Source organism: Lissotriton helveticus, chromosome 5_1 (genome assembly GCF_964261635.1).
Source record: "Lissotriton helveticus chromosome 5_1, aLisHel1.1, whole genome shotgun sequence".
Lineage (NCBI taxonomy): Eukaryota > Metazoa > Chordata > Amphibia > Caudata > Salamandridae > Lissotriton > Lissotriton helveticus.
In genome coordinates this window covers 1,635,818,098-1,635,832,731 of record NC_136065.1, presented here as the reverse complement: position 1 = coordinate 1,635,832,731, position 14,634 = coordinate 1,635,818,098, and the positions used below count along the sequence as shown (strand labels likewise).

Here is a 14,634-nt window from a genome sequence, read left to right as displayed (position 1 = left end):
CGACTGGCAGAGTTAAGGTTCTGGGCTTAGACTCGGGGGTCTCCCAGGGTCAGGCATGTACAGTTGGTACACCCTCAGGGGCATCCGGGAGCAGAGTTAGTTAGGCCTAATGTTATCCAATGGGAGGCAGGGGGCCTTCGGTTGGTGGCTGCTGGCTAGCAGGCCACGCGGTTGTGGGAGCTGGGCTCCTGGTCACTTGCTCAGGGCAACTGGGGAAGTAGGATAGGACACAGGTTGCACTGCCAGGGGCACTCAGGTGGCTGGGTGCAGGGTGCTTTTGATCCGTCGGACGCTCAATGTTCAATGGAGATCTTGAAAAGGGAACAAAGGCTGCAGGCCCGGGGACGGTGATTTGCTGGAGCGACCAACACTTCGAGGGGTAAGTTGGGATCTTGGAGGGTAGGTAGGCACGTTGCAGGTAGGGCAAGGGCAGGGACCAATGGGTCCCTGTCCTGGGGTGAATACAACCCCTATCCTGCTCCTCTCCCGTGGGAGGGTTGCAGGAGCCTATCTCTAATTGGGCAGGGCTCCCCATCTTCAAGATGGCCAGAGCCCGGAGTAGTGCTTCACTTTGCCTCTCCCACCCGAGGGGTGGAGTTGGCACAGGCTGGCACACCCCCTTTCCTAGCGTAGGTTTTCCCGCCAGTCTTCCTGCCAGAGTAGGGGTCAGAACCGGTGGGGGCCAGTTGCTTAGTACAGCAAGTGGTCTGGAGAAACTCACAAAGGTGGTATGCCTTTAAAGCTCCCTCTGCCCATCCTGGGGGAGGAGGCCTAGCACCTCGCCCAGGATGTGCATTGTTGTAGGCCCAGGAGAGCGGGGGGCTCTCCACCCAGGGGTCCAGCAACATGTCTGCTGTGAGGCAGCCTCTCAGACCAGACGTGGGTTGTAGGTTAGGTTTCAGGGGGCATCTCTAAGATGCCCTCTGTCGTGCATTTTACATTAAATCCCACACTGACATCAGTGTGGGTTTAATGTGCTGAGAAGTTTGATACCAAACTTCTCAGTCTTCAGTGTAGCCATTATGATGCTGTTATGTGGGTATCAAGGACCCCCTGGTAAGGATAGACTCCTGGGTCAGGGAATTTTTTATTTTGTGAAGAGGTATACGCCCAGGCAGACTTCGAGCACAAGAAACTGGCTATTTAAAAGAACATATTATATAAACATTAGACAAGAAATTAGTGCAAAGGACTGTAATGATATCAAAAAATACTTTTTAATTTCGATATTTTAAAAAAGATAAATACATACAGGTCTATACATTAGATATACACAATAAAAAATTATTCATTGTTTTTGTGTGACTTTTCCTTAGTACATCATAAAAAACCAAAACAATTTGATAATAAAAGATTTTTTTGAGTATCTCCGATTTTGCAGAGTTGGGCTGTGTGTGTCAACGCGTTTCGACAAAGTCTTTTGTCTTCATCAGGACAAATGAATGTTCAGCCACTTTTTCTAAACAGAATAAAACATTGTTTTAGATGAGTGTGCAGCCACTTTTTCTAAGCTGGATAAAACAGTATTTTCGGCTGACAAACAATGACAGTACATTGCCTATTTCTTGACTCTATACTTCCACTGATACTAAAAACTAGAATATCATTCGTTTAAAAGATCTTCTTAGCCAGACTTGCATTTTTATATAGGACGATAGAAAGCAGGAAAAATTGGAAAGCATACATTTTTAGTAATGACGATCGTCTCTGGTATACTGTAACAATTACACTTTTAAGAAAAATAACAAGACAATTACCAAAGTAAAACGGGTGCACGGCTGGTAGAGGATGGCGCAACATTATGGTGCCTGACATCAAAGAAGAGGGTACTGGTATTAGTTATAGTCAACCATGGTACTTTCATTTGTGAAAGATCGCTATTATTTACCTTAGGAGAGCATTAATGCTACGTTCCTTACCATTTATCTTTGTTGAATCCAAAGATAAAGGCAAGAGAATAAGTCATATCCGCATTGTACAGGGGACCCTCACTAGCCTAATTTATATCAATTTTCTGTTACATCGATGTATCTTGTTAAAAACATGATCTTACCTACGAGCAAAATCTGATATAGGCCATTAACAGTTAATGATTAGAAACCGTACAGACTTGATGAAGGAAATGAGGCACCTTTCCTTTAGTATTTGAGGTAGGTATGTGATATCTGTTTTTAGATAGGGAGATAAAAGTTTTTTATTTTATTTCGTCATATTACTTATCCAGGAGGTTTCTGTTTCCTATATTCAGTTTTGCTTCATGTTATAGAACCATATTTTTACCTGTTTACACAGTTTTCACTGCTTCCTTCTCGCTTCTACCTTCATCTAGTTTTCACCGGTTTTCAGAAAAGGAGGCAGCGAAAATTCTCCATCGTTTCCTGCCGCTCTAATGTGTTGTAATGTTGCGTTGTTGCTCTTATAATCGAATACCTATTTAATCAGACAATATGTATGTTTGCAACAGTTTTATCAAGACTATTCAACATTGCCTTTTATATTTACTCTTGTTTACCTCTTTATAAGAGTCGGCTTTCACAAGGGAAGGATGGCAAGGAAGCGATCTTATAAGTTGATTTGTTCTAACAGAGTTGACGGTAGGCGGGTTTAGCTGGAAGTTTGTAAGTTTGTATACATGGTTCGTGACCGGTCCTAAAAAGGTAGAATTGACCAATGTTATTATTAATCACAATGCAGTTCTGTTGATTTAGCGGTTATCTCACTAAAAGACGTCACATTTATAATTGTTTACCTCAAAAACACTTTCGAGCAAGGAGGTCGCTAATGACTTTTTTCGCGCTCTTTTTCTTCGTTCGCTTGATCAGTGAGGTATTCCCAAAAGGAAGTGATGTCCGTTAAAAGATACAATGCCCGCTAAACCTAGGAAGGATAAAGAGAGGAAACTATTTTTAAACTCAAACAATAAGCAGGTTTGGAGCGGGACTTCGCAAGGTTCTACTTCAGAGTTCCTAGCGGAGTTTCCTAGCGGAGTTACCAGCGGAGTTAACTGCGGAGTTTTTCAACCTCTTACCGTTCTATTATTCCGTAGTGCGAGGCGCGTCTGCTTCCTTCAACGGTTCGTGTGGAAATGGAGGATCAAATGAAGTCCTTCTTCCACTTTTATTTATATCCGGAAAGGGTCCCGCCCCAGTTTAAAGGAGTATTACAATTATTCCGAAGGAAAAAGTAAACATCCAAATATTTACTCTAATTTGTTTGTAAAAGATCTTTACTGGTAATTTTAAATCTTCGCAAGTTGTCAAAAATATACTTATTGCTGAAAATTCCACTATATGTGCCGTATTCAATGTAAGTCAATTATACAGTTATATTATCGCGTTCTCCCAGGGTAGGTCAATTATACAGTTATATTATCGCGTTCTCCCAGGGTAGATCCTGGTTCAAGCCATGGTCAAATGTTCCAAGGGTGAAAATCCAGAAAACCTCTTTTTTTGCGAATTTCATTGCCTCCTTGGTTTTCATGTAAATGGATTTTCTCCAGGATACGCCACTTGAACTCTTCTGGTGTGTGTTTGTACTCCATAAAATGGTTTACAAGAGGGGCTGCTATTCTTTGTGTCTTAATAGCTGACCTATGTTCAGTTAGCCTAATTTTGATCATGCGTGATGTTTCTCCTACGTATCCCAAATTACAGGGGCATGTGATCAAATAGATAACATTCTTTGTGTTGCAATTCCATAATTCTTTTGCATGAATGATGGTATTATTGAACTGCATGCTTTCACCGATTATAATGCTGTCACAGGATCGACACGATCCACAGCGTGAGGTGCCTTTGATTGCATTTGTTCCATTGATTGATTTCTGGACAAAGGGAATATTTCCTGTACTGACTTTGTGGCGAGAGTGAACTATCTGATCTTTTAGATTCTTATTTCGCTTATGGGCGAACATAGGTTTTGGTAGCTTTTGATGATTATCAAGAACATTTAGCAGATGCCAATTCGAATTAATTATTTGTTTAATTGTAGAATCCATCGTTGAATGTTTGGTTATGCATACCAATTTGGTGTCAGATTTTTGTTTTTGAGAATTCAGTAAGGTGTCTCGGTCGTAAAAGCGAGCTCTTTTGTACGCTACTCTAACAAGGCGATGTGGGTATGCCCTTTGAAGAAATTTCTGCTTCATGATCTCTGCTTGAACATCGAAGTCTTTTATATTCGTACAGTTCCGCCTTACCCTCAAAAATTGAGAGAAGGGGATCCTGTCTTTTTGACATCGCGGATGGTAACTTTTAAAATGTAGAAGTGTGTTCCGAGCGGTTGGCTTTGTGTATAGATCTACTTCAAGGACGCCGTCTCTGTTTTTTATATTGATGTCCAAAAATTCAACCTTCGAATTGTTAGTATGTGCAGTGAAACGCAAGTTCTCATCTGTAAGATTTAACCAAAGAAGGAACTCCCTCAGAGTCTGTTCCCCATCGGTCCATACAAAGAAAATATCATCTATGTACCGGTACCAATGGGAAACAGACTCCAAGAACGGTGCCACTTCGTTGTAAATAAATTTACTTTCAAACAAGATCATATAGATATTAGCTATCGAAGGGGCCATTGAGGCCCCCATGCTTACACCTTTGGTTTGTAAGAACAAATCTTCTCCAAATTCAAAGAAATTCTCCCTCAAAACCAAGGTCAAGCAATCTTTGATAAATGGTTTGGAACAGGGGATCTGATGTAAGTCAATAAACCATAGTGTAGCCTCAATAGCTTCTGCCTGTGGTATATTACTATAAAGTGACTCGATGTCGAGGGTCACTAAAATATCAATACCTTCGTTATATGCCAAGTTTTCTACTTTCATGATCATGTCACCTGTGTCTTTCACATAAGACGGCGCGAGTGAGATGTATGGCCGTAGGACTTGATCTAAATATTTTGAAATGGCTTCCAAAGGCGTCCCGATAGTTGAAACAATCGGACGATAAGGTGGATTTTTTTGATCTTTATGGATCTTGGGTAATCCATATATACAAGATATCTTTTTGTCCGATTTATTTAGGAATTCAAACTCTTTTCTATTTATAACTCCCTCTCCTATTATGATGCTGTGCAGTTTGTAATGACATCTTCCCAGCACCATATACTCTTAATGGCATCACTGCACTTACAGCGCCCAGGAATGGCCTTGGGTACTGTAGGGGTACAGGGCTCATGCACCTGTACCCTCACCACTGGCATAAGGCACCCAGCTAATGGGGTGACTGAATGCCAGGGCAGTGTTTTGTGGGCATGGCACACAGGGATGTGTGCCATGTCGACTCTTTGTTTTGTTCTGCACCAAGACACGCAGTCTGCCAAGGCATTGTGTGTGTGTCAGGGCACAGGGCCTCTAAGGGTGGCACAATAAGTGCTGCAGTCGTTAGGGGCCTTCTCTGGTCACAGTTCCCTGGGTACCTAGGGTACCATTTACCAGGGGCTGACGTGTCCAAAGATGCCAATTGAGTTTAGGCTTCAATGCAGTTTTAGGGAAGAACACATGCCCTGGGTGCCTGATTGGCAGGAGCCCAGGGCACACTCAGTCAAAGCACATCAACAAATCAGCAAAAAGTGGGGGGTTTCCATGCAAGTAAGAGGGCACTTTCTTTTTTATTTTTTTTTTTACATATCTTTTTATTGAATACAAAATAACAAGAAACAAAAAGGGAGGAAAGAACAAAAAACAAGGCAATACATTACAGTTGTGTCATGGCGGCGCTGGGGGGGGATACACAATCAAATCAAACATCAGAAGTATACGATGAGATTGGGGAGGGGGGAGGAGACCAGGAAGAAGCAAGATAACTAAGTGCCCGTGAAGGAAGCATCAGGCTGGGAGGATGACAGGTCAGTATCCAACTCTGAAAGGGGGGGGGGGGGGGGAGTACAGATGCCACCACGGTATGAGTTCCATTGATTCCAAATTTTCCCCCATTTGCGGGGCGTGCCACGGGAAACATACACTGTCTTTTCCCTAAACATGCACCAGTCCATGTTTCGTTGCCACACCAGAACTGTCGACGGCCGCTGGGCACCCCACAACTGAGCAATGTCCCTCTTAGCAATCATATTACCCAAGGTCACCCATCGGAGCTGCGCCAGATCATAATCATTCGGCTCCCAGACATTCAATAGGCACCGTCTCGCCTCAGGCATTGATTGCACACCCGTGACCTCACTCATAACTTCATGCACGCGAGTCCAATAGCGCATCACCGCAGGGCATTCCCAAATAATATGGAGAAACGTACCCACCAGACCACAACCACGCCTGCACAGTCAATCCACAGAGAACCCCATTCGCACCAGACGGGGACCAGTCACGTAGACCCCATGGAGAATTTTGAGCTGGACAAACCGGAGGCGCGCCGGGATAGCCACTTCCTTCGGGGAAGAGATCGCAGCCTGCCAGTCCTCGTCGTCGAGTTCCAGACCGTCACTAGTCCACATCACTCGAAGGTCACTCAGTAGGTCGGTTCTGGCATTGATCAACTTTTTGTATATGAGTGAGATCGTGCCGTCAGGGACATGTCTGTCCAGCACCCGATCCTCGAGCGGGGACGCCTCCAGAATATCCGAGCCCGGGGGAAAGACGGACGAAACCGCGTGACGGATTTGCACATAGCGGAAGGATTCTCTATCATTCAAGTCATACTCCACTTTCAGCTCCTCAAACGTCTTGACTCTACCCTTAATCCACACATCATCCACCCTGCCGATACCGATCACATCCCACCTATCGAAACCCTTCGACTTCCAGAGGGAGCCAAGTTTTTCGGACGCATAAAGCGGGGTAGCGCGGGTCGGCTTATCAGCCCAGCCCAGGGCCGCTGTGGCGCGATGCCACACCTGCACCGCTGTCCTAGTGGGGCCCGTGAGAGATCCGCCCGCAGATTTCGCATACAGAGCCCTGTTGTAGTCACCACCAGGCAGCAGCCATCTATCCATCTCAAACGCCGGGCTCGGCAAAGGACCATAAGTGCAGTGGTTGATGGCCCCCAGCTGAGAGGCCCAATAGTAGCGGCGGATGTCCGGGAGCGCGATACCCCCGTCGTACCACGGGAGCGTCAGTTTCGCAAGAGCAATACGAGGACGGCCCCTCCAAACCAATTGTCTCTGTAGACTTTCAATCTCCCGGTAGTAGCGGGCGGGCACAATATCAAGTGTATTCTGCAACGCATAAAGGAACCGTGGGAGCGACATCATCTTAAATAACGCCGCCCGTCCCAGAGGAGAGAGAGGGAGCCTGCCCCACGCAGTCACATCGGCACGGAGGCGCTGGAGAGGGGGCAACAAATTGCTTTCATAACGAAGCACCGGGTCGAAGGTGATAAAAATCCCCAAGTACTTGAATCCCTCCCGCACCACCGAAATAGGACATCCACGAGGTGGAAGAGGGGCCTCGCCGCATAGAACATAGATGCAAGACTTCGACCAGTTGATGACCAGACCAGAGTTTTTACGGAAAGAAGTCAAAACGTCAAAAAGGATGATCAATGATTTCCGAGGCGACAAGAGGGCACTTTCTCACAAAGTTTGATACCAAACTTCCCAGTTTTCAGTAAAACCATTCTGGTACTGTGGAGTTCGTAATGAAAAACTCCCAGCACTGGATACTTTTAATGGCATTACTGCGCTTACAATGTCGAAGAATTGGCTTAGACACTAGGGGTACAGGGCCCATGCACCTGTAACCTCACCCAGCTAAAGGGGTGGCTGATCTATGCAAGGGCAGTGGGTTGTAGACCTGGCACACAGGGATGTGTGCCATGTCGACTCTTCACCTTGTTCTGCACCATAACACGCTGCCTGCAAAGGGGGTGTGTGTGTGTGTGTGTATATAAAGGTCCAGGGCCTCTGATGGTGGCACAGTAAGTGCTGCAGCCCTTAGAGGCCTTCCCTGGCCACAGTGCCGTTGGTACCAGGGGTACCATTTACAATGGGCTCGCCTATGGCCAGAGTGCAATTGGTTTTTGTTTTTAATGCAGTTTTAGGGAAAGAACGTAGTCCCTGGGTACCTGTTTGGCAGGAGGCCAGGGCACACTTAGTCAAAGTACATCAGCAGTTTAGCAAAAAGTGGTAGCAACCATACATAAATAGGGCACTTTACTACAGCACCCCTGCACTCCAAGTCCCTGGGCCTTGGTGAGCTGAACTGACGGTGGCCCTACGACACCCTATATCTCTGCTTACCTCTGTTGTCCTTGATCTCCCTCTTGCAACTTCCTGTGCTACGCCTGCAGCCTGTTTGTCAAAAAAGAAACTCCATTGTAAAGCATTGGGCGCTCAACGCTGATTGCGCAACCTGCACCGGGCAGTCCCTGTGCCACTGGTGTATGTTTTCGGTGCAGCTTTGTTCCCCACGTGCTGGTCCCAACCCCCAGCTTGGCCCCTGCAACCCGATCCACTTACCTGTAAGCAGTGTGGCTCAGAGCACCCCCAGTCTCATTCGAAACGCATTGGGCCGAACTCCAATTTTGAACCATGCATCCGGGTGCCACTGGTGGTGGTTTTGGTACTCACTTAACCCTTTGGTCCTAAGCAGTGGAACTGTAAGTGTGATACTTACTTGTTTAGCCTCAATATTGTTTTTCTCATAGGATAACATTGAAGAAATATATTCTAAGTGTCAACTTTTGAAAGTGAAAAGTATTTTAAATTATTGCGAAGATCTTGGTCTTAAAATAAAATACAAGTATATATATTTATCTAAAATTGGTGTGGATCTCCTTTTGAAGTTGTTATTTATTTACAGTGTGTATAACAAATGTCTTACACTTCTCTGTTAGGCCTAAAGCTGTTCATCCACACTACCAATAATAGAGCACATTGGGTTTTACATAGAGCCCTGTAAACCTTTGGGGAATCCCTGGAATCTGTTCACTGTATAACCACCTAGTGGCAATGTCCTATACAGAGCCAGCTTCCTACAGGGGACGTTGCTGTTGCTCAACCAGTTGTATGGATGCATATATGTGGTATATATGTAGTACAGACCTAACCAAAATGCAGCGGAGCACCGTACAGGGTGAAAGGCAAAGACTGTCCGTATGAGATGGAAGGAATAGTTGATTTGTGTACTATTACTGCATCAGAATTTAGCATTCTTTGAAAAGGTGAGTCTTAAGCTTTTAAGTTGCATGTCACAGGATGGCCTGACATTTTGCTAGTCCAGATCCCCCCCTCATCCCCAAAAACCATCCAACCTTTCAGTGTGTGGAAAATTCTCCATTTTCTAAAGACTTGTCAGGGTAAACGTTAGACTTCTGTATGCAAAAATTTGATTTTAGGTGCTTTTTGCATCTGTAAGTGCTTGAAATCTTGCCCCGTCTCCATCTTGTTTCTATTTTCTGTTTCTCACTTGGCAGGTTGATATTAGTGCAGTGGTGGCATACACAATCGCTGTGAAGGAGGAAGGGGAGCTTGCCCTCATGAAGAAGGCTGCCAGCATTACTTCGGATCTCTTTAACAAGTTCTTCAAGGAGCGAGTGATGGAAATTGTGGATGCTGATGAGGTTAGGCTCAAGACTCCACTTATTGAAATAGAAACACTGATGTCAAATGCAGGCCCTGGCCCCATTCAGTGTGCCTGCTCTTAAAAAGTATGGTCACCAAGTGTACTTTTGTCTATTTAACTATTTTGTTCTTATATATTTGAATGGGTCTCTTCAATTTTCCATTTACCTCATTTTCTTTAGTGTATTACTGTTTTATAATGTGTCTTAAGGGTTTTGTTCACTCATTTCCATTCTAGCTATAAATGTGTGTATGTGTATCTCTATGTGAACGACTATGCAATCAATGTCCATCAAGTGTTAAAGAGCATATTGGAATTCACAATATTGTTAAGTGCAGTTAACTTTGCCACCTGATTGATTTTTTGCAGTTAATACAATTTCCGAAAAATAGATTTACGTCAGAGTAACACATCAGGATTTACTTTTCTTTGAAAATAATTTTTTACTGTCCTTGCAGAAAGTGCGTCACAGTAAGCTGGCTGAGTCTGTGGAGAAGGCTATTGAAGACAAGAAATACTTGGGAGGAACCGACCCCTCTACCGTGGAAATGTGCTACCCCCCTATTATTCAAAGTGGCGGCCACTACAATCTCAAGTTCAGTGTGGTGAGGTGAGGAAGTGATACATGCAGTGATACGATTTCTCTCACTTGATGTCTAATTCTCTCTTTCACTCCAGCAAAACCTCAGACACGTCTTTAAAGCAGTCTGTCGTGTTTGGCAAGGGTTGTGAAATTGTAATGCCTCTGTAGTGTTACAAGCCCATGCAGGCACATTTCCAAAGGTTACAATATGCTGCAGTTTCTTGCTTGGGTTTGATATGTGATTTATTAATTGCCAGTCTCCTCCTTTCTCCATTGCAGTGACAAAAACCACATGCACTTTGGTGCCATAACCTGTGCCATGGGAATCCGTTTTAAGTCCTATTGTTCCAACCTTGTGCGCACACTGATGGTAGACCCTCCACAGGAAGTGCAGGACAATTACGGTTTTCTACTCCAACTTCAGGAGGAGATCCTGAAGGAGTTCAAACATGGTGAGAGCAAGTTCTGCTTTTCTGGGGTTTGTGTGGTGCACCTTATGTGATGTCAATGAAATAGATCAGGGTGTGGATTACATCCCAGAAATACAGAAACTGTTTCTATTTCTTTTTGTTCTGTTGCATAGTTCAGATACCATTTGATTTATGTACTATTTATTTTCCAGTTAATTACAAAATGCTCATTGACTGGATGGAGCTCTGAGCGGAGTTTTTTACTTGGTTGGCTTGGAGATGGGTACACATTTTTTTATTATTTTTTATTTTATTGTAATAACCAACCATGCTCTACAATTAACAAACAACATGCAAAGTACCATATGTGGGAAAGTGGCTCAATATATACTGGACTAGAATGAAGTACAGTGTGAGTCCACCAACCCCAGAGGTATAACCGAGGTTAAAGTCAGAACTGACCTTACTCTCCAAAGTGGTAGCTTAGTCGAGCAGTAAGGCAGTACCAGAGGACAGTGTAAAGCATTTGTTGTACACACTAAGTCAGCAAAAGGTTTCACACACTCAAGGACTGAACTCCAGGCCAATTGTTTTTATATCCACAGATATAGTTGTTTTATTGTTAGAACCAACAGTTATAAAAAATATACTCTTCTGGTTATGAGTACTCTCATGTAAAGACTTTGCAAAGGGACAAAGGTTGTGCACACAATTATTACAGTATTGATAGTAAGCAACACAGTCCTGAAACACACTTTAGCATTGAGCTCAATGGGTTTTCTACATATAAGTACAGTTTATTACTCTACAGATTACTTTGGAAGTTCCAGGACTAGGTCTTGGACTCAATCCTGGGGTCTAAGCTGAAACCAGATTAGCAAAAACGGTTGTTACTGTAGTGAATTTTCATGAATATAAAGCTGTTTTAAAAGTCCACACTTAAAAACATTTCAATGTAAATCTCACAATGTTATTCAATGGGAGGAAATTCAGGTTGCAGGTGAAGTATGATCGCGTTACTTTTGTAACCCAGCACTGGTCTCCTAGGGCCAGCTCTGGGGGCTTAACTCAAAACAGGTAGGTAATTGTGTTTCAGTATTTCGTATGATTTTTAAAGAATATTTGCAGTTTTCAAAAGTAGACACTAAGAAGAAATTTCATAGAAACGCAGACAATGGGTTCCTACAGAGAAAATACAGATTACTAGTAAACCCGCTAGGGATTACTTTTGCGGTTCAGTACTGGGCTGAAAGGTACAGTACTGGCTTCTCCCCTGAACCCAGGTGAGTACTTCGGAATTCGGACTTTGGCTGATTTTATAGGAATATATTCAGTTTTCAAAACATCACACTTAGAAAATTTTCGAGTCAAAATGAGTCCATGTTATCCAATGGCAGGTAAGTGAATTACCGGTTTCTCGGTGAGTACTTGGTTGGTGAAGGTAAGGTTCTGGGCATAGACTCTGGGGTCCTCCAGGGTCAGGTAAGTACAGTTGGATCAGTCCCAGCGGCACAGGGGCGGCCGGTTGCAGAGGTAGGTAGTCCCAATGATATCCAATGAGGGAAAGGGGGCCTTTGGTTGGTGGCTGTTGGCTAGCAGCCCACGCGGCACTGGGTGCTGGGCTCCTGGTCACTTGCTCAGGGCAAGGGGGGGGGGAGTAGGATAGGGCAAAGAGGTCACAGCCAGTGGCGCTCGGGCGGCTGGGTGCATGGTGCTTTTGAGCCGTCGGGCGGTCAATGAGGATCTTGAAAAGTAAACAAAGGCTGCGGGCTCGGGGACGGAGACTCTCCAGGGGCGACCCGCACTTCGAGAGGTAAGTTGGGATGTTGGAGCACAGGTAGGTACCCCAAAGGGAGTCACAGGGGGCCGCGGGGCGCTGGGTGCAGGGGTGTCTTTTGGAGTCGGAAAAGCTTACCCTCGCTGGTCGCGGTTGGGGTGGCCCCTGGTTCTTATTTATTTATTTTATTTTATTTTAGAGGTTTTATATAGCGCTGGCTGGACCTGGGGGTATCAGAGCGCTTTACAATTTTAGAGACAAGAAAGGTCAATAAAACAGGGGACATACATAGCATCAATGTAAATAAACATAAAAGTCTCCGTCTGACAGATTTCAAAAAGATAAATATGGGAAATAAGCACAACAAAATGTGTAAGATGTGATAATTCTAACATATCAAAAGGCACAAATTGAAAAAAAAGCGGAAAATTGCAGGGTCAGGATAGGAAGGTTAGTGGTCCGTTAGGTTGGTAAGGAAGAGAAGCGGGAGGGGCAGAAATGGGAGGGGGTTGAAGGGGATGCGGGCTGAGGGTGGACAAGGGAAGAGGGGAGCAAGGAGGAGTGAAGGCGGTAAACAGGGAGGGGGAAGTGACGAGGAGAAAGGGCGAGTAAGGCTAAAAACAAGGGAGGGCGAATGCATCTAGGGTCGGACAGATGTAGCCAGTGGAAGAGAACTGATATGGATTAGGGTCCCCAGTATTTATTGAGGAGATGTAGTTGAGTTCTTTTTTGAAACAAGAGTAGGAAGGGTTGCAGCGAAGGTCAGTTGGAAGGGCATTCCAAATGCAAGGAGCGTTGCCAGAAAAGGATCTAGACTGGGTGTTTTTCTTTTTTAGAAGGGGGGGATTAGAAGGAGGGTGTTAGTACTTCTCAAGGAGCGGGAGCAACCGGCTTTAGTGAGTTTGCTAGCGAGGTAGGTCGGTGTATTCTGATGGAGAATTTTGTGTGTAATGCAGGCCGTTTTGTAAATGGATCTACCTTCAATGGGGAGCCATTTAAGGGTTTTAAGGGCAGGGGATATGTGGTCAAATCGCTTGCAGTCTGAGGTAAGCCTAGCTGCAAGGTTAAGCACAGATTTAAGAGGTGCTAGGTGGATCTTGGGAATTCCGGTGAGAGTGGCATTGCCATAGTCGATGCGAGAAAGAACAAGGGATTGGACTGCTAGCTTGAAATCATCGATCGGGATGAAGGGCTTGATTTTCTTAAGGTGGCGGAGAGTGAAGAGGTCTCCTTTGGCAGAATTATTGATGTGTACCTTGAGGGTTAGGAGGTTGTCCAGGGAGATCCCTAGTGATTTGACTGAGGAGGACAGAGATAAGGAGCAGTTGAGGGCGTTAAGGTCAGAGATCCACTTCTGAATGGGGAGCTGGTTGTTTTTAGGGGAAAAAAGAATGATTTCAGTTTTTTTAGGGTTGAGTTTGAGGTGGTTACTGTGGAACCAGGATTGGATCTTGATGAGTGTTGAGTTGAAGGATGTCAGCATGAGTTTTAATCTTATAATAGAGTTGGTGTCGTCAGCATAGAGATGGTAGTTGATCCCGGCTTGTTTAAGAATGAGTGTGAGGGGTTCCATGAAAAGGTTAGAGAGTGGGAGAGAGGATGGATCCTTGCGGAACTCCTAAGGAGATGGAGGTAGGGTTAGATAGGCAATTTTGGATTTTGATTTGTTGAGAACGGTGTTGTAGGTATGAGACAAACCATTTGTGTGTCGTACCATTCAGGCCAAATCGATCTCTAAGAACATTTAGTAGAGCAGAGTGGTTAACCGTATCAAACGCTGCAGAGAGATCAAGGAGGATCAGCAGGCTAGATTCACCATTGTCAAGTGAGTGGTGGATGTCGTCAATAATGTTTAGCATGGCGGTTTCAGTGCTGCATCCTTTCCTAAAGCCAGATTGGAAGGGGTCTAGTAAGTTGAAGTGTTCAATGTGTCTATCTAGTTGGAAAAGGACACATTTTTCCAGGGCTTTAGAAAGAAGGGGAAGGTTGGAGATGGGACGAAGGTTATTGAGGTCGTTTGGGTCTGCCAAAGGGTTTTTGATAATGGGGGTGATTTGGCCTATTTGCAATGAAGTGGGGACACAGCCGGTGGCAAGGGAGCTGTTGATAATAGAGGTCCAGGAAGGGGTGATGATGTGTTTCTGAGTGCAGGCGTCTGCTGGTTCGTCGAGGAGGGTCTTTGGGCACTGGACTTCGGGTCCCAGTCGCCTGGGGGACATCCTCGGGGTCTTGGTTCGGGTTGGTCTGGCCCGGCTGGTGCAGAGTGGGCTGGTCCGGAGCTTCCTGGTGAGCACCAGGTGGGTTGTTGCAGCAGAGCCTCTGCTGATGGGAGTCTCAATCTTCGAGAGGG

At 44.9% G+C, this 14,634-nt stretch overlaps 1 protein-coding gene across 1 annotated transcript in view; it reads left to right on the top strand.

The window, feature by feature from the left end:
• Window positions 1-14,634, top strand: part of SUPT16H (SPT16 homolog, facilitates chromatin remodeling subunit) — a 246,013-nt gene that overhangs the window by 42,677 nt on the left and 188,702 nt on the right. Inside the window, exons 5-7 of the mRNA XM_078644840.1 lie at window positions 9,366-9,512; window positions 9,973-10,124; window positions 10,377-10,549. Coding sequence (XP_078500966.1) covers window positions 9,366-9,512; window positions 9,973-10,124; window positions 10,377-10,549 — 472 coding nt within the window. The remainder of the gene's footprint in view (window positions 1-9,365; window positions 9,513-9,972; window positions 10,125-10,376; window positions 10,550-14,634) is intronic.